We start from the raw sequence: 20,703 nt of genomic DNA, 5'->3' as shown, positions 1-20,703 counted from the left end.
TTACTGCTTTCAGTTATGTGACCCACAATCATATTGCAGCCTACAGTTTAAGAAAAGAGAAGATGCTATTTTTTTTTCTCAGTCTCATTAAGAGCATTTAGTGAGGGTCAAAGATGTGCTCTGGGGCGCGAGGGAGGGGAAAGGGGGAAGAGGGAGAGGGAGAGAAAGTGGGAGAAGGAGGGAGGGAGGAGGGAGAGTGAGATAGAGAGAGAGACAGAGAGAGGAAGGGGAGGAGGGAGGGAGGGAGGGAGGGAGAGGAGTGTGTGTCAGTCCTGGGATATTTGGAGATGATGAAAAACATTCACTATCTTCAAAGAATCTTCATAGAACCTGCAGTCTAATAGAGGATATAATTACCTTCAAGTCATAGCATATATAATACAACTTGAAGATAATTGTTATCAATTGTTAAGATCATTGTTATAGTACATAGTATATAATATACTATAAAGTGAAAGTAATCTGTAATGCAGTGTATAAAAGAACTAAGTGCTAAGCTTCATATGTTAGTCTTGTTTTGGTTTTGGGGCCATACCCAGTGGTCTCAGGGATCACTCCTGGAGGTATTCAGGGATTATATTGGGTGCCTTGCAACTTGCAAAGCAAGTCGCTACTTCTCTCTGTTTTTGGAGTTGTTACTGGAGGGACTGCTCCTCCTGCAACTGGGAAAATAGGAACTACCTCACTGATAGGATGGCTGACATTTGAGAGAGGAGGTGATCAGTGTCAGAAAGTGAGTCTGGAAAGCTGGAAATATGCAAGCCTGCCCAGGTACAATACGGAACAAGCCTCCGAGCCTGTTTCTGGCTCACAGCAGCTCTATACTCTGTACCTGTGACTAGTAATTGGGTAGCTATTTGTTTCTGCATTACAGATGTTTGCTGGTGTGGAGGTCTAGGAACTGAGCACTAATCTCTCAGAGCTAGGATAGTTGCTGCTCTTTAACCAGCAGTCCCTTTACCACTGCAAAAGAAGATGCTGTACAGTGCCTAAGGCTCTTGCCTTGGAAGAGGCCAGCTCTGGTTCAATTCTCAGGTTTGAATTCCAGGAACCCATATGTTCTCTGGAGTTTTGTCAGGAGTAATATGTAAATGTAGATTAGGGAGTAACCCTGAACAAGGAACAAAACATTTCCTTCATATTATATGTGTAATTTTCTCATAGACTGGTGCTTTTCTTCCTCAGTGACTGAAGCTCATGTCAGAACTCTTCATACTTTATAGTTTTATAGTTCAGATGGGAGGCAATAAGCAACTTTTTATTTTTCTACAATGACATTTTTTGGTTTTTGGGCCACTGCTGGCAGTGCTCAGAAATTGCTCCTAGCAGGCTTGGGACCATATGGGATGTCCAGAATATAACCCAGGTCTGTCCTGGATTTGCTGGTTGCAAGGCAAACGACCTGTCGCTGTGCTATCGTTCCAGTTCCTACAATATCATTTTACATTACATTTCCTTGCTCCCTTGTACTGATTTCTTTTCACAGACAGCTTTTCTGTGCTATTTATTTAATCTTTCTGATAGCCATCAAATCATTCTTCATATTACTTCTTGGGTATTTTACAAACAGTTCCCATTGGGTGTCCTCTTCGATAAACCCCTTTACTTCAGTAAAAAGAGAGGAAGAAATTAGAAAAAAAGGCATGAAAGAATGAACAAAGAAAGCAAGAAAGCAAAAGAAAGGAAGTTGAGAAACACTGGTCTTGATATATGCAGATGAATTATCAACTAAGTCTCAACTGGGGATTATTGTTCATCATTTGATTGTCTCACATTTGCTCTATTCTTCCTGCACTGCAGAATTTTTCTCTTGACTCACTTTTACTTATTCTTGAAGCATCTTTTCCTTGTCTTTGATACTGATCATCAGAGTGTAAATTGTTCTGCATTAGTATAAACTACCTTTAAGTAGTTTTAAGTGCTGTTTTAAGTACTAGATAGTATAAATTATTAGTTTAAATACTAGTTAGTACAATCTACGTAGTACTTAAATTATCTGGTGCTTTTATTGAATCTATAAACATGCTCAGCTACCACTGATTTTCAGGCAACTTTCTTTTCAATGGTTTATTTTTCAGGTTCCTTAGTTTTAACAAAAGTAGATTGTAAATTATATCTATGCTGTACAATTTTGTAGTGTCTAGTATAAGCTACTTGTTAAAGGAAAATTTTCTTTTTAGCCTTTGCAATCAAACTCTTCTTTTTATTTTATTTTTTTATTTTAATTTTAATTTTTGGGCCACACCCAGTGACTTACTCCTGGCTATGCACTCAGAAATCGCTCCTGTCTTGAGGGAACCATATGGGATGCTGGGGAATCAAAATGTGGTTCGTCCTGGGCCAGCCGTGTGGAAGGCAAACGCCCTACCGCTGTGTCATCACTCCAGCCCCTGCAATCAAGCTCTTCTATAGTAACTAAATGTGAAGTTTGGCTTGATTTTCATATATTATAAAAAGTATGAAAATTTTGTCTCTTTTTTTAAACATTGCTGGACTTTGGAAGTAAGGATACTTTACAGTCAGATATACCTGAAATTAAACTCTAGCCAGGTCAACTTTTGAGATTTGCATACTAAAAATTCAAAATATTTGACTCTGATTTTTTGTATGTGACAAGTGGTTAGTAAATTTTTGCTGAATAAATTCATCTATATGTGAATGAAAATTTTGTTTCTTTACTCTGCAGTTAAAATCTCCATTTTTATATATTTACTTTATACTGAGACATGCTCCTGCATCCTTCTGCTCCTCAACCTGATCATGGTAGTGAATGGTCACAGCATAGCACAATTGTTCTCTTGATATTTTTTTTCTTGGCCTTCAACCCATCTAGAACTCAAAATTAGTTTTAACCTTTCTTTTGTTCTCTATTTTATTTCTCCTTACATTGTGATATATTGCTTTCCACTCATATCACTTTAGATTCATGGTTTCTTTCTCTTTTGGTTGGATATCCTGGTTTTTGTTTACTCAGAATCCTAGAAGCAGAATTGATGGGTTTGCATGTAGGACAGATATTCTCTTCTATTATTAGAAGAAAAGGGGCTCAGGACTCTTGTGGTTTTACCAAATGGCCATTTAATTTGTGTAAATTAGAAAGGAAATTTTTGTGAGGATTCTGAGATACCTGTGGAATCTTCTTAATATTTTGACTAACTCCAAGCCACAAGGAAGGCAGAAATATATACATGGATTCCAGGTACTAAGAACTCAACGTAATTCTTCAGTACTGGAAATTATTTTAGGAATTAGCCCTAAATACAAGAGCCAGAAGTTGGAGGGAAGGATGAGCTGGCCTTACACTGGCCCAGTATGAGCCAGTACCCATTTTTGGACCTGTCATAACCAAGGAGCATGAGGCAATAAAAATACTTGGTAAACTATAAAGCAGTTCTCAGAAAAATAAGGAAAGGGATGCTGGAGAGATAGAGGCATCATCTTCAAGGAGACAAATTTCACAATATTTTATTCAAGTCCATGATATTTTCCATAAATTCCTATTGAATGACTACACATAATCTTGAAATTTGTGTAGTAGTTTTTCTCTATTCAGATAACAACACATAGATTTGCAATTTGGTATGATAAGCTGATATACATAATTAAGCATATTAAATAAAGACATTTTGATCACAGAGCAGGAAAGCAGGGTATTTGAAAATTTCCATAAAGGGGGCCCGGAGAGAGAGCATGGAAGCATGGAGGTAAGGCGTTTGCCTTGCGTGCAGAAGGATGGAGGTTCGAATCCCAGCATCCCATATGGTCCCCCGAACTTGCCAGGAGCGATTTCTGAGTGCAGAGCCAGAGTAAACCCTGAGCGCTGCTGAGTGTGACCCAACCCCCTCCACCCCCAATTTCCATAAAGGAGGTAACACTGAATAGATGTTTGCTAAATGGATATGAACATTATTTTGAGTTGAGTGGCAGGGAATGGCATGAAGGACAGATAATGTGTGAAATGGGGGTTGGGTCACCCAGAGTTCCAGTGCTGGACATTGTGGGAAAAATCAGGAGATGAGATGGGAATAAGCATCAGGGTCCAGATCGCAGTGGATTTTGTTTCCTTGCCGGGAAGTTTGATTTCTTTGTATCAGTGGAAAAACAGTGGAAGGAATTTTAAATCAGAGAACTACATGACCCATTTGGTATTAAGAAACATTAGTGAGGGTAGGGCTTTTGCCTTGCATGTAGTCAACCCGGATTCAATCCTTGGAATCTCATGATGCCCTCGAGCATGCTAGGAGTGATTTCTGATTTCAAAGCCAAGAGTAACCCCTAAGTGAGCTCCGCTGGTTGTGTCCCCAAAACTAAAAAAGAATAAAAATGAGAAACATTGGTGGAAGTGCAGAGGGGTATGACAGGATGCAGAGAAACTTGGTAGGGCTTTTGCAATGGTTTGCACTTGTTCAGACTTGATTTAGCTATATAGGAAATAGAAAATTTAATGACATGTTAAATCTGAGAACAGTGTCAGTTAAATTATTTTGTTGTTGTTCCTGGAATGCTTCCCTTCCTCCCTCTGCTTCCTTATCTTCAGGCTTTGTTTATTAAATCTTCGCAGCTACCCTTCTTCAGATCTGTTCACTCGGGGTTGAAAATATGGTGTGTGGGGTGATTTTATACACAAGGGTTTCTGACTAATTGCTAATGATTTATCTGTCTCTCTGTCTCTCTCTCTCTCTGTCTCTCTCTGTGTCTCTTTCTCACTCTGACATGGCACACACCCACAGAATCTTTTATTTCTTGTGGTATTCTTCATCCTTGAAATTACTTGAAACATTTATCTGACTATATAGTAAGCTTTATAATGGTTTGTCTTCTTTATCTTAATGCCTAATATAGTGCTTGACTGGTTGAAGCTGAGAAAAATGGGAGGGGGGAGGGAGAGAAGAAGAAAGGAGGAAGGGAGAGAGAAAGGCAGGGAGGAAGGGATAAGGAAAGGAGAGAGAGAGAAGGGAGGGAAAGAAGGAGATGGGGGAGGGAGGGAATGATGGAGGGAGGGAGAAGATATGTGACTGGAGAGATGGTACAATGGGTAAGGCACTTGCTTTTCACGCAGCTTGATTCTTGACTCCACTTCTGATCCGAACCTCAGAACCACCAGGAATGATTCCTGAGCACAGATCCTGGAGTAAACTATGAGCACAACTAGATGTGGTCCAAACCATCTCTAAAGAAAAGGGAAGGGGAGGGGAGGAGGGAGGAAAGGATAGAAGGGGGAGGAGACAAGAGTGAACAATGAGTAACAATGAGTTTGATCTGCTGTGGAATATCTGTGCTTATTAGTGATGTTTGAAGGCTAGAAGAAAAGTTAGAAATATGGTGCTTTTTCTGTTATGGTGGCAATGAAATAGAAGAAGAATTTGTACAGACTGGCAGAGTGGGAAAGACTGAAAAAATAGCAGCAAAATCTGTAAGATGATAGAATGAATCAAGATACTAGATAAGCTGCAATTAGACAATTAAAAGAAGACCTACAGGGCCAGAGAGATACTACAGTGGTTAAATGGCTTGATTTATAGATGTCTGTTGTGGGTTAATCCCAGTACCTCATATGGTCCCCAGAGTCTGCCAGGAGTAATTCCTGAGTCCATAAACCAAAACCAAACAAACAAGATCAAGGATGTGGAAGGACTTTTAATAAGGAAGATGCCTTACAAAAGTCACATAAGGATGAAAAAAAAATGTCCACTTTCTTTCATTAACTAAAGCAGCACAGAAACTGCTTTAATAATTAGTTTCATTGGAGTACTAGGAAAAATTACAAACTTAAAAACTTAAATTCTGGAGGCTAGAATTCTAAAATGACTGATAGTGTCATATTCTGTGTGAAAACTCCAAATGGGAATTCCTTGCCTCGTGGTTTCTGACAATACAAGATTCTACTTTCTTTTGTATTGTTTAGTTATAACCTCTTGTTCTGTGATACTGTACTTTGTCTGCCTCTGTGTCAAGATCTCTTCCTAGGATCACCAGTTATTCAATTAGTGTCTGTCCTAATCCAGTTTAACCTTTCTTAATAAGCTCTTCAGAGCTTGTTTCCAAAGAAGCTTGCATCATTCACAGATACAGGAAATTAAAAATCAGACACACCTTTTGGGGTCTGGGCATCTCAATCCAAACTAGCCTAGTTGTTAATTACAGTAGGTTTGAACTAGTATGGGCTGGAGTGGGTAAGATGCTTGATTTTGAAAGCAGCTGACCTGAGTTCAGTCCCCTTCCCAGATGGTCCTCTGAGTCCTCCAGGAGTCATTTCTGAGTCAGAGACAGGAGTAACCCCTGAGCACAGCTGGGTGTAGCCCCTACAAATGAAATAACAAATAACAAAAAAAAAAAAAAAAAGAGAGAAGATGCATAGTGCCCAAGCATACTGAATGGTAAAAATTCTTTTCTGTTGTTAATAGTGTTTTTAGGATTTGTTACAGTGCAGAACCTAGTTTTCACTGAAGATATACTAAATAGAACTTTAAAGTTTTTTGTTTGTTCATTTGTTTATTTTTGTCTTAGGGCCACACTATGATCCTCAAGGCATTATTCATGCCTGTATTCAGGAATTACTCCTAGTTGGCTAGGGGACCCTATGGGGTGCTGGGGATTGAACCTTTGTCGGCCAAATGAAAGGCAAATAAGTACCCTACCTGTTGTACTATCACTTTGGACTTGAAATGGAACTTTGTTTGTTTGGCTTTTTGAGTATTACTACTGGCTCTATGCTCAGAAAATATTTCTGGCAGGCTCTGAAATGCAGAGGATCAAACCCAGGTCAGCCGTATGCAAGGCAAATGCCCTATCCACTGTGCTATTGCTCTGGCCCCTGGAACATTTTTTAAATAGGGAAAAAATCAGGAGACTGGAGATATAGAACAGTAGATAAGGTGCTGGCCTTGTATGCAGCTCACCCATATTCTTCCCAGACACCCTGTATGGTCCCCTGAATCTGCCAGGAGTGATCCCGAGCACAGAACCAAGAGTAAGCCCTGAGCACAGCCTGGTGTGGCCCCCAAACAAACAAAAGACAGAACCATAACTCTTGGATTTAGTAAATGAGCACATCAAAGATTATATGCAATTCATTGATTAATGAAGAAACAGTAAGACATTCAAGCCTATTTATAAAGAATTTGGAAAGCTGTGTGTAAATAGGCAATGATAAGAATGCTAGATTGGGTGACTTCAGCTGGCTAATAATCAAGAGTGCCACTTGAAATATTTCAACCACACAGGAATTACTTGCATCCCTGCCAGAGAACAGTCTGTAAGTGAAGGTGGAACAAAAGCTGGGAAGGTTAATCAGTGATAAATAGCAAGTCCAAGGAAGTATTTTATCCTTTCATCCTTGGCTTCTTTTAGGTCTCTATGGCATTTAAAGGATATGCTGTTTAGTGCATTTTTAAAATAATTTCCAAATTTTAGGTAATGTTTTACATATTTTTTGAATTCCTTGGGGTTAGAAATAGAAATCTTGAAAACCTTTTATTTAGCTTTTGGGGGTTCAGATATTGACAACATTTAAATAAAATCACCAAATAGAATACTGAGTAATTATGTAATTTTGAGACTAAAATCTCTTTTGGTAATATAGTAATTGGTACTAATTATTGATGTCATTATAATGACACTCATGACACTTATTTCCTCACCACCACCCCCAGTTTTGTGATTTTTCTCCCCATTTTTTGTCATGCTTAAACATCTAGTAAAGAATTCATTTAATCCATGGCTGAGGGATTGTTAGTCTGGGAGATCTGTGTGAAAGTATCAGGAAAAAATGCAGCCAGGACAAGATTAGTAGATGGAGAGAAAAGTGAGACATTCACAGAAAGTATGTCGTGGGTGTAAGAAGACTGGAAGGTCAGGAAACTGGGCAGAAGAGTGAGGCACTGAAGTTAGTGAGATTGCAGAGGTGGGAGTAGTCTCCAGTATTGGCAAAGATGAAGTCCGGATGTGCTCCCTAGAGTGAGTCATTGAAATGGAGTCGAGGTCATTGGAGGGAAGATTAGTGAGAATTACTTTCTCAGGGATTTATTTATAAGACACTGCACTTGAAGCTTGGTAACAGTTATACATTTTCTAAAGAAATGGGCCATTGCCCTATTAGTTTGGCTGGGTGATAGCCTGATGATTAGGTCTAAATATGGAGGACAAATACACTTGCCCTATGATGACTGTCAATCATTGAGCACATTATTATGAGTTAGGTTCTAATACTTAAGATTTTACCACATTTATTACTGCAGTTGGTTTGAATTGCTAATATACCTACTTTATAAAACAGTTCAAGCAGTAATAAATAACTTTCTCAGAATGGGGTCATTTATTTAGGTTTTGGGGCCACACATAGCAAGTGCTTTAGGTTTATTTCTGACTCTACAGTCAGGGATCACTCCTGACTGTGCTTAGGGGACCATATAGTATGCCAGGGATTGATGCCTGGGTTGATTGCATGTAAGGACAGCACCTGTACTATCACTCTGGTCTACAGTTAGGTATTTGCATTTATTCTGTGACTCTAGAACTCATTTGCATAACCACAGTATTCTATAAAGAGTGTTCTTGGTGAAGGTTGAAGAAAATTTCTTATATATCACATATTTTTGTTATTTATAAATCATGCAAATATGATTTTGGGAATAATTTCATTTCCTTAAAAGTGTCACAATAGTCCTTTTAAGGCTCTCATTGCATTACCATGGTAGGCTGAATTTTTTAATGAATGAATGAATTAAAGAATGATTCAATGAAGGGCCAGGGTTGTAGCTGAGATGGTAGAGGACATACTTGGTATCACTGTGGAACCCTATAGTTCTTCCTGGCACTGCATGCATACTTCTTGCCTCAGCAACATTTGAAGTTCCCTTAATGGCCCCTGAACACCACTAGGAATAATCTTGGCAACCAGACATGCCAGGAGTGGCCTCCACATAGCAGAAACAAAAGGAAAATAATTAAGTGAGCTTAGAGAAGTACCCTGAGTTATCTATTTGGAATTTGTAGCAATGCAATTTAGAAACAGGGTAGGAGGCTAGAAGTTAGTATAGCAATTAGACTTGAGCCCAGTTTACTCTGCCTATCACCATTAGGTTTGGCCCTGGAGGCCCTTAGAACCATTGGGGTGGCCCAGGTAATACCCAGCATCACAGACCGTGAGCAGCATAGTGTCTGGGCCTTATTGGCCAAGAATTGCCCAAAGCCTTTTGGGCACTACTTAGGCATTCCTCCTCCCAAAAGGATTAAAACAGGGGTCTCAAACTCGCGGCCTGTGGGCCATTTGTGGCCTTCAAATATCACAGTATTTGCGATTATTTGCGATTATTCGCTTACTGAATAATCGCAATAAAGATAGCATTAGTAAGAAAAAATCGCATTAAACATTCGCATACCCCGAGCAGTTCCGTTCGGGGTATGCAAATGTTTAATGCGATTTTTTTCTTACTAATGTGATTTTTTATTGCGAATATTCGGTAAGCGAAATCCCTTATGTGGCCCTGCCTCACCCCGATTTTGCCTCTTGCGGCCCCCAGGTAAGTTGAGTTTGAGACCCCTGGATTAAAACATTCTTATTGTAATAGGACTGAAAATTGACTTCTTAAAATTTACAGTGCTAGATAATTCATTCTGATGAGTCTTTGAGTGTTGCATGGAAAAGAATAAGCCTTTAGATACAGATTACTTTGTTTTATCACATATTCCTACATATTTTTATAAAACTAAGAAGAAAGGAATAAAGAAAGACTGGGGGCTAGGGGCCAGGATGTCTCAGATACATTGGCAAAACAAATAAGGACAGAACTAAATATCCATGCCAAAATCAATGGTAATAGAATCAAGAGACCTAAACTTTAATAATCTAAACTCAAAGAGGCCTGTTATACTGGCAGGCCAGGGGCAAAGGGTGGTGACATAGGATGCACTCTGGGTTTATTGGTGGAGGGAAGTTGACACTGGCGGTTGGGAAGGGCACTGACTGACTCACTGTCCATCTGAAATTCAACGTTGAAGGACTCTGTAGATAACAATTGTTTCATGAAGTAAAATTTAAAAAAAGAATAAACCTTTCTAGTTAATAATGGTTATACTGAAATTTTAGTTGTTATACCACATTGACCTAATTTTGTAAACGTTTTGCATATGTGCTTGCTCTACTTAAAATGTGTTAGATCTTAAGAAGAAAATTTAGACAGCATAATGTTCATATTAATAAAATTCATTAAATGTCATTTACTAAGGAATTAAAATATATGGATCACACACATTAGGCATCATGTACATTGTGCATCTTGTAATTAATAAAACTACTTGATTTGATAGAGCAGCCTTGATAAGCCATGCTCTTTACGAATTCATTGTTACTGAAATATGTTTATGTTATTTCTGTTTTCTCTAGGGATGGGTAGTTAAAAAGATCAGTTATTTTCCTGGAATAGTATCGAAGTTTGTATCTGGCTTCATACATCTGACCTTATACTCTTCAATGGAAGTGAACACATGTTCTATGAGTAATCCCCTCTGCAGCCAAATGAAGGAGCATTGAGATCAAATTCCAGTACTTTTTTTCTGCTGAAATAAAAGTCAAATTTAAAAATTACATTAACAGACATTCACCCTTTATGTTTAGCTATAATCTGGCAGCAAACAGGAGAGGAAGAAGAAATACTGACATTGTCAGCAGTAGTGATGGAATTGGGGCAAAGAAATTGGTGTTAGTGGAGGTGCTGATGAGAGTGTGTGGATTGATCTTATAATTTCACTTTTTTTTATTTTGTTTTGTTTTTGGGTCACACCCAGCAGCGCTCAGGGGTTACTCCTGGCTTTATGCTCAGAAATCGCCCCTGGCAGGCACGGGGGACCATGTGGGATGCCAGGATTCAAACCACCACCCTTCTTCTGCATGGAAGGCAGACGCCTTACCTCCAGGCTTTCTCTCCGGCCCCTAACTTCACATTTTGAAACTTAATTTTCCATTAATGTCATGTTCTCTGTCAATCCTGTTGTGTGAAAATGATTAATAGTGGTGATATAACCTGATCACAGTTCTTTTTTTTTTTTCTGGTGTGCAAAACCAGCAGAATATTTGGGCTCTGTTAAGTGTCAACCTGATGGTACCCTCCCTTCCCACTTTATATTAAGCGCTCTTGACCCAGAAGGAAAAAAATGTAGTTGAAGGCAATTTGTTGACTGATAAAAGGATCTTTTCCACCCTTTAGAATGAAGGAAAAACAAAGCATTCCATTTTCATATGTTAAATATTGATAAGTTGGAACATAAAACTCTTTAACTGCTGATGTTTGGAGGCAAAGTATTCCCACGTTGTACACTTAGTGAATAGAACAGTATAGCCCTTTGGGCCAAATGAAACCTGTCCAAGAACTAACTACCATGTTTTCTGTTGGCCAGATATCTAGCCTTAAGTCAGTTCTTCTCATCCCCAGAATCCCATATTACCATGAGCCCCACCTGGAGTGATCTTTGCACAAAAAGCCAGAAGTAAGCCCTGAGCACAGACAGGTCTGGCCTGAAAACAAAATATAACAAGAATATACATGAAAGAATATAAGTTCTTAATCTAAAATGTATTTAATTTTAGATAATACATAAAAATATTGGAAAATTGCTGTCTAGTGAGTATAAACTCAGCCTTCTCTTTCAAACTTGAATATTCTAAATATTTACTTCATACTTGTAGGTATTTGACCAGGCTATCTAGACAGGTTAAATTTGTCAGATAGCCTTTTAAAATAAAAATACATATAAAGTTGTGTATTGCTATAGATGTGAAAACTTTCATTTTTTTTTCTGGTATTTTGTTGGCAAGAGGAGGAAGCTCTGAAATCCGTCACATATTTTACAACATTCTTGGCACGTTGCTTGTGGACTGCTTATGCCCTCCCCTACATAAGATACAAAAAAGAAAAAAAAGCTCCATTTTAATTGTTTTCTCCAGCAGCATGCTTGCAAAAATCCTATTTTTATCACTTACTCTTTTTGTTAACTCTTGTTGAAGTCATGCTTTGTGGAGGAAAGGAAGCTATTGCTTGTATACTTTCAGAATTAAAGAAATACAAGCATCAAGACATTTAATTACACTTACCACTCTGCAGTGCTCTGAAAATTTCAAAATCACAACCTTAAGTTAAATAATTGACTGTGGTAAATATGTTAAATAAAATTTTTTTGTTTTGTTTTTGGGCTACACCCAGTGGTGCTCAAGGGTTACTCCTGGCAGGCTCAGGGGACCAAATGGGATACCTGGGAATCTAACTTGTCTGGGTTGGCCTTGTGCAAGGCAAAGCCCTACTGCTGTGCTATTACTCTCACCCCACAATCTCTTATTTGTGAATTAAGCAGCTAGTAGGAAATGTGTGGATTTGGGGAGAGGACACACCTATAAGTACTCAGGGCTTAGTACTGGCGCAGTACTCGGATAACTCCTGGTGGTTTTGGGATATCATAATGGGTGAAGGGATTGAACCCAGGCTCCGGTGTGACCTGCTGTATGATCTCTCTGACCTCTGAGATTCATGGTTTTATAGAGTCTATCAGTAGTCTAACCACTTGAAAACCTGTCTTAGTTTCTGTTTATCTGAAGAAAGAACTTACATTTTCTTTCATTTATTTTGTGATTACTTTTTAAAGATTAAAGTACTTTTAGAAAGCACATTGTAATCTTTTCACTAGTAAGACATTTGAGACAAATCTCATAGTTTGAAACTGCTTTAATATTTTTTTATCTATGGAAAAATGTTAATATTGTTTGAAAATCATTTCTATTGCAATTCATTTATTTTTACAGTGTAGATTTTTATATCCTTGTGTTTTAATTAAGATGACCATCAAAGATATTCAAGGTATTTTGTGGTAAGTTTCAGGAAAATTATAGTTATTTTTCCCTTATAAGGTTTCTGTTTGCAAGAGTGAGGTAGTTCTCAAAAATTCATATTCATTTTAAGTAATGTATGTGTTATATTTTAAGCTGTAACAAGAAGTAGTGCATGCATGGTTGTAGTGTTTGTGTGCTTAGTTGTGCTGGTTGCCAGGATTGTTCACCTGGCTGTTGTGTTTGCATGTGTACTTGCACACACTTCAGTTGTAATGTGCACTCCAGAACACACAAAGTTTGTGCTGAGAATCCCAGATGGCAATGCTGATGGAATCATGATTAGTGTATGTGGAGAAACTGCTGGACATTAAACTTGTGACTCCATATTTACAGGACAGGTGCCTTTGCTACTGGGCTATTCTAGGTTTCTACACTTGGTTTGGGTGTGTGGAAGAGAATTAAAGGGCAATGTTGATTACAAGCTGAGCTTTGTACTAGAGCAGTGTTTTCTGAAGTGATTTTAGGTCTCTTGGTGGGTGCTGGCTTCATCCAGGGGGCAGTAGTGGACTGGATTCTTCTTTGTGCTACAAGAAGGTAGGTTTCCAGGGAGTTATAGAGTACCCCACCACCTTCCTTGGGAAAGAGGGCTGCAGGCCAAATACATTAGGAAACCTTGGTAATTCCTTGTTTAGGAAACTAAAGTCCTAGCATCAACCTTTGAATTTCTTTTCTTGGAAGCACCTGCAATAGAATCCATAGTATTGGCCTTTAAAATTAGAGTAGAAAAACTAGTATGTGTTTGAGAATACCTTTTTTTCTTAAATCAGCAGCGAATGAAGTATTGTCATTAGAGATGATACAGTGGACCTTCATTGCTTTTGAGATTAGTTTATTTCTTCTTAGGTTTATGTAGTACAGATTACTTTTTCATTCCGTTAACATTTATTTTTCATACAGATTTACTAGATACCGTGTTGGCATTCTCCTTTGTAGGCATTTTAAAGACTTTAATCTGCCCTAGCAAATTATGTCAATACTCTATTATTCTTAAAAATAACTTCAGAACAGCAGAAAATGCTGTTATAGCCATCTGTATCATATTCAAGTTAAAATAAAATTCAATAGTGTCCTTTTTTTTCTTTTTTTGGTTTTTGGGTCACACCTGGCAGCACTCGGGTTACTCCTGGCTCTGTGCTCAGAAATCGCTCCTGGCAGACTCACGTCACTGTATGGAATGCTGGTGATAGAATCTGGGTCTGTCCTGGGTGGGCAGCATGCCAGGCATATGCCCTACAGCTGTGCTATCACTAGTCCCTCAATAGTGTCTTAATACTGTTTTTTGTTATAAAAACTTGATGTGATTGTTATAATTTTTGTTTGTTTGTTTTTGCGCCACACCCGGCTTTGCTCACGGGTTACTCCTGGCTGTCTGCTCAGAAATAGCTCCTAGCAGGCACGGGGGACCATATGGGACACTGGGATTCGAACCAACCACCTTTGGTCCTGGATCGGCTGCTTGCAAGGCAAACACCGCTGTGCTATCTCTCCGGGCCCGTGATTGTTATAATTTATGACATTTATAGTAGGCTATTATAAAAATTTCTGAAGAAAATATATGTTCATTTCAAAAGAATATATTATCTTCATTCCAGAAAGAGCCCTTGAATTCCATCATCATGGAGTTCTAAATAAATGGTACAGTTGGAACTGCAGCTAAAGTTTCTTAACATTCTCGGCCTCTTCCAGATGCTCTGCTCAGTAAATAACAAATTATATGATAAAGTGAAGGTTTCAAATATTTAATTTTTGTTTTTTGATTTGTTTTTGGGCCACACCTCACAATGCTCAGGACTTATTCCTTGCCACTGCACTCAGGAATCACTTGTAGGGACCATCTGTGGTACCCAGGATTGAACATAAAGGTCAGTTACATGCAGGACACGTGCCCTATTTGCAGTACTATCTCTGACCTCTTAAATATTGATTATTTTTAAATAAACAATAAGTTATCTGGGTTTTTATACTTATTGTTAAAGAAATTTCTAGAACAAGTAATGCTTTCAAGAAAGGAAAGTTATATTCCTAATCTTAGATGAATTGCCAATATTATTTTTTATCATTTTTTTAAGGAAAAATATTTATGAGAGAAACTACTAAAACGAGTTTCAGTATAATTTAAAATTCAGTGCTATTAAACATTTAATAGCTTCAGGAAATGTTTTTCCTAATAAGCTATATTTTCAGTTAACATGAAATTGCAAAATGCAAGAGGAAGACTGCCTGTAAACCATTTTTACTAGTTGAAATATTGTGATTTATTTGGGGGCCACACCTGACAGTGCTCAAGGGATAATCCACTGTAATCAGTTTCTCTGTGTGGTGCTCAGGGGACTTTGTGGGATGCTGGGATCGAACCCAGCTTGGTTTCATGTAAGGCAAAATCCCTACCTGCTATATAATCTCTCCAGCCCCTGTAACTTTTTTTTTTTTTTTTTTTTTGGTTTTTGGGCCACACCCGTTTGACGCTCAGGGGTTACTCCTTGCTATGCGCTCAGAAATCATCCCTGGCTTGGAGGGACCATATGGGACGCCGGGGGATCGAACCGCGGTCCATCCTATGCTAGCGCTTGCAAGGCAGACACCTTACCTCTAGCGCCACCTTCCCGGCCCCTCCCTGTAACTTTTAATATAGTGTCATCAGATAAAATATATCCCACATACATTTATATATAGCTTTCTCATAGTTTCTTCCTCAAGATTCTTAAAAATGCTTAGAATTTTTTAAGCATAAAGAACAGTAAAGGAATCTGTGCTGCCATGTCAATGAGATGAGTTTGGAAAGCACTGAAGAATGGAGGTTGATTGCCAGGGAACTTTCAGTTCACTCTCTGACCTCTGGAAGATTACAGAATGAGTGCATTTGCCCCTGTCCAATAATTAATTTTATACCTAAAAGATAAAGCCTCTATAAAAGTCTTATATGGGCAACTTCAGAACTTTTAGGTTGGGGAGGCTAGAAAACTTTCATGTACTGTCATGCTGGACCCCCTCACATCCACATACCCTTTCCCAAAGACCAGCAGTTCCTTTGTTCAGGACCTTGTACTATATAATCACTTATCTGGGTGTTGATTTATATCTGGCAGTACTCTGTAATAAATTAGTGTAAATGGATTTTCTGGATGCTTTGAGTTGCTCCTGAAATTAATCAAACCTGCAAATGGGGTCATGGACAATCTCATGTATATGATTGGTCAAAAGTACAGGTAATGTAAGTAAGCATCATTGATAGCCTGCTCCTGACTGAAATGGAAGGCGGTCTTCAGAGAATGCATCCTTTTCATGTGGGGTGTATTTGCAGTTGAGATTGTGTCTCACAGTCTCACAGTACATGTTGGTCTCATTCTAATGTCACACAGACTGTGCAGATTATAGGTATTTAGGGAAGAGTGTTTAGTAGTATGTAATACTAAACACCAGTAGTACATAATAGTAATACACACACACACACACACAGTTTCTGTGAGAAGATTATCATTCATCCTAGATTTTAGAGAAGATTTGTGATTGCTCATTTATGCTCCAATGTATTTAGATGTAGAAAAGTTTTTCAATATTATAAAGGTATCATTATCTAACCTGTGTTTCTCTAGATTGCTGTCAATAAATAACTGTATTAAGAACCATGCCATCTGTTTTGTCTTGTGTCAGAAAACATTGGTGACAAAATGCCTGATGTCAGTTTTTTAAATCATGACTTAAAAATTCTGATATGTGATATAAGGTATAGATAAAAGAATAATTTTTATTTGTTAACTTTTTTAAAGGTGATGGATGTGGACATACTGTACTAGGCCCTGAAAGTGGAACTCTCTCGTCCATCAACTACCCACAGACCTATCCCAACAGCACCGTTTGTGAATGGGAAATCCGTGTAAAGATGGGAGAAAGAGTGCACATCAAATTTGGTGACTTTGACATTGAAGATTTGGATTCTTGTCACTTTAATTATTTGAGAATTTATAATGGAATTGGAGTTAGCAGAACTGAAATAGGTAGGATATTTACTTGTAAATGTTCATTTAAATACAGAGTTTCCCTGTATTTTACATTTTTGATACATAACATTGAATAACTGCTATATAGAATATGTGGGAAATTATTGAAAACATGAAATAATTTTCTTCTTTTTCTCCATATCTTTTGAAAAAATACGTAGTGATGTTAATACAATGAGCACTATGTAGTTAATGATGATAATTGTAGCTAAGACGATTTGAATTCTTTTTCTATGGAAACTTTGAAATGAAAATAATTCTCAGCATATAGTGTTGCTATATGCCAGACAATGTTCATATTACTCCCATCAATTGATTCATTTATTCTTCTCAAATCCTTGAAAGACTGTATTACTCTTATTTTCTGAGGCACACAAAACTTTTTAAAAAAATTGAAACCAGAAAGGTAGTACAGCGGTTAAGTTGCTTGTCTCACACACAGCCAACCTAGTTCCAACCACAGAATCAGGAGTAAACACTGAGCACTACCAGATGTGATCAATACAACAAAACAAAAAAGCAACTGTTCCAAGTCATATAGGTAAAGATGCAACAACTTTGTTTTTTTTGTTTGTTGTTTGCTTTGGGGCCACATCTGTGATGCTTAAGGATTACTTCTAGCTATGCGCTCAGAAATGGGGCCTGGCATACTCCAGGGACCATCTGGGATGCTGGGGATTGAACCCAGGTCTGTCCCAGGTCAGCCTTGTGCAAGGCAAATGCCTTACTGTTGTGCTATCTCTCTGACCCCAGATGTAACTTTGAATTAAAGTTTGATAAAGTACAGTTAGCTAAGTTTATAGCAAAAATAGGCTATATATAGTCCCTTAAAGATATTTCCTTAAGATTTTACATGTGGTTCTGGCAGTTTATTAACTGTTGAAATTTGGTATCCTTCAATGAATCTTTCTAATAACTACTTATCTTGATGTAATTTTACTTATATTTTTAAAAAGCAAGATAAATAACAGAACAAATATTTCTACATATCTTATAATCCTATTTCCCAAATATTTTCCCATATTTTGCATATCTCCCATATGTACATACACATGCAAATGATTTACCTTTAACTATTGAAAGTTAAATTTTAGACGGGAGTTTCTTCATTCCTTTATAATAAAATGTTTGTTTCCTAACATAGAGTTTTTCTATTTTTTAAATAAATTTTGGTTACAAAAATTGTTCATATTTGAGTTTCAGTTATAGAATACACAACTCTTCACCAGTGTACTTTTACCACCACCAATGTTTCCTTCTCATCCCCATCTGTCTCTGGGGCAGGCATTTTGACTGTCTGTCTGTTTGTCTGTCTGTTTCTTTCCCTCTCCCTTCCTCCCTCCCTCTTGGAGTCATTTGCAGTGCTCAAGCCCTTTACACTGTATCCCTCCTTGTGGGGGTTGGACAGAGAATCAGTTAGCTTTGCTCTGACTAATCTTTACTGTGTAAGCAAATCTCCTTCAGTGTGGGAAGAGGAGTGTTTATGAGAACACTCTCTATTGCCAGGGTCCCAGCTTGTGTGGAACATCCCTGGTTCTCTGCTTTGAGCTGCTTCTTGATCCAGGTCACGTGCCTCTAGACCACTCCGCTTTCCCTTCCCCAGGGTGCCTGGCTCATTTGGCATGCCTCTCTCCCAGTGCATTGCACCATTTCCACTTGTTTCTCTTTGTGCATCCTGTGGGGAACATATTAAAATTACTATTTGCTTTCAGCTGTTATGAACCATCTGTCTTTATGAATTTTTTAGTTGTTTTTGTCTTCAAAGTTTCTTGTTACTATTTTAAATAGTAAACACATCTTCCATCATAGAATTCTGTAAGGTCACATGCCTTGATGTTTGTTCTGGAATTGATTTGGGGTTATTTTAGACCCTGAAGAATACCTTTCTTATGGTATGTTATATGTTTGGACAAATAAGGTGCTTTTGTTATAAGACCCTATGTGTATTTTTATGGGGGGGTCTATGTTTTTCTTAAACTTATTTTTATATGTGGGATGAAAATTCCATAAGGTAATCCAAAATCTCCTCCACATTTTTTCTTTACATGCTTGAAGTTGGGTTTCAGTCATAAAAATTACATTGCCTTCAATGCAACATTCCCGATTTATACTTTTTTTTTAATGGGTCACATCTGGCAGTTCTCAGAGATTACTCCTGGCTCTGTGCTCAGAAATCACTCCTGGCAGGCATGCGGGGGGGTGGGGGGGTATATTGGATGCTGGGATTCGAACTACTGTCTGTCCTGGATTGGCTGCTTGTAAGGCAATAGCCGCTGTGCTATCTCTTGATCCCCTGATTGATATTGTTTTTTTTTCCTCCAGAATAATGTGATTTATTTTTGTGTTATCTTGGGGGTGGGCCTGTGGCTACCAGTCCCTGCAATAATTGAGCCAGCAGGGTATCCTGACAGTTTGTTTCTTCAAGAATGTGCTACTTCATCTTCATGTTGCTAGGATCCTCCAGTAGAGCTCTAGTGCTGAGGATCAAACTCAGAGCATCTCATACACCATTGAGCTGTCTCCCTAGTTCGTAATATGATTTTAAATGGCTAAACATACTTGCTTTCAGTTTATACTAATTTAATAGTACCTGTACCCAGTTTCTTACATTTGTGTGACTCTGACTTAACATTGTACATATTATTGACTTTATGAGAATCTGCTTTTCTTTAATTTCTAGGCAAATACTGTGGTCTGGGACTGCAAATGAACCATTCAATTGAATCGAAAAGCAACGAAATCACAGTGCTGTTCATGAGTGGAATCCATGTTTCTGGAAGAGGATTTTTGGCCTCATACTCAGTTATAGATAAGCAAGGTAATTTTCCACTTTATTCAATGACTCCCATAGACATTTTACAATTTCTAGAAAGAAAATTGAAGTGTTACTTTGTGTACCTGACAGAAGTTAATAGCACAAATATAAATTTGTAAAATAAAATGAAATAAGCCACAGAACTGCAAAATTAGAAGTGTATTTTTACATAAAGTTTCTATACTTCCTTATCCTTGATAGAAGAAAAACTGATGTTTTACATTTCAAAGAGTGTAATGCAATGCTTTAAAGAATGTCAGTTTTGGGTCCGGAGAAATAGCTCAGCGGCGTTTGCCTTGCAAGCAACCGATCCAGGACCAAAGGTGGTTGGTTCGAATCCTGGTGTCCCATATGGTCCCCCATGCCTGCCAGGAGCTGTTTCTGAGCAGACAGCCAGGAGTATCCTCTGAGCACCACCGGGTGTGGCCCAAAAACAACAACAACAGAAAAGAATGTCAGTTTTTAAAATGTACTATATTAGCTAAAAATTTCTTTATCTCGTATGCCATTAATAGTACTATTAAAGATCATATTACCATTCTTCGCACACTCTCATACAAAAGGTTTTCAAATTACCTCATGTACCCTGAAGAATACTGAACTGCACATATAAAGGAGAGACATTTTCTAGATTGTTGAGAATAGAATCTAAAGGGGGAAAGTTTGGGGGCCCAAGAAATAGTGTAGGAGTTATGATTCTTGCATTGCATGAGGCTGACCCTGGTTAAATTTAAGGACCATCAATGGTCCCCTGAGCATTGCCAGGTGGACAGAATTTACCTGAATGTCTAAAACAAAAATGTGAAAAATTGAATCAGATCTCTCTGTTGATTTGTCTGCTGTCCCATATATACCCCTTTGTTCAGGGAACTCTGGTGAGACTTAAGAATTGTACCTTGTGGGAGGCCAGAGTGATAGTACAGTGGATAGGGGTTTGCCTTGCATGAGCTCAACCCAAGCTTGATCTCCACATACCCTATGGTTTCCCTGAGCACTGCCAGGAGTGATTCTTG

The 20,703-nt window shown here is 38.2% G+C and overlaps 1 protein-coding gene across 1 annotated transcript in view; it reads left to right on the top strand.

Annotated features, from left to right (window-relative positions):
• The window catches only part of DCBLD2 (discoidin, CUB and LCCL domain containing 2), a 63,249-nt gene that overhangs the window by 5,256 nt on the left and 37,290 nt on the right, over positions 1-20,703 (top strand). The window contains exons 2-3 of the mRNA XM_049785646.1: positions 16,645-16,872; positions 19,556-19,693. Of these exons, the coding sequence (XP_049641603.1) occupies positions 16,645-16,872; positions 19,556-19,693 (366 nt within the window). The remainder of the gene's footprint in view (positions 1-16,644; positions 16,873-19,555; positions 19,694-20,703) is intronic.

The sequence above is a fragment of the Suncus etruscus genome, chromosome 13 (assembly GCF_024139225.1).
Source record: "Suncus etruscus isolate mSunEtr1 chromosome 13, mSunEtr1.pri.cur, whole genome shotgun sequence".
In the NCBI taxonomy this organism is placed as follows: domain Eukaryota; kingdom Metazoa; phylum Chordata; class Mammalia; order Eulipotyphla; family Soricidae; genus Suncus; species Suncus etruscus.
Note: the sequence above shows the minus strand (reverse complement) of the source record. Positions and strands in the feature narration are given on the sequence as shown.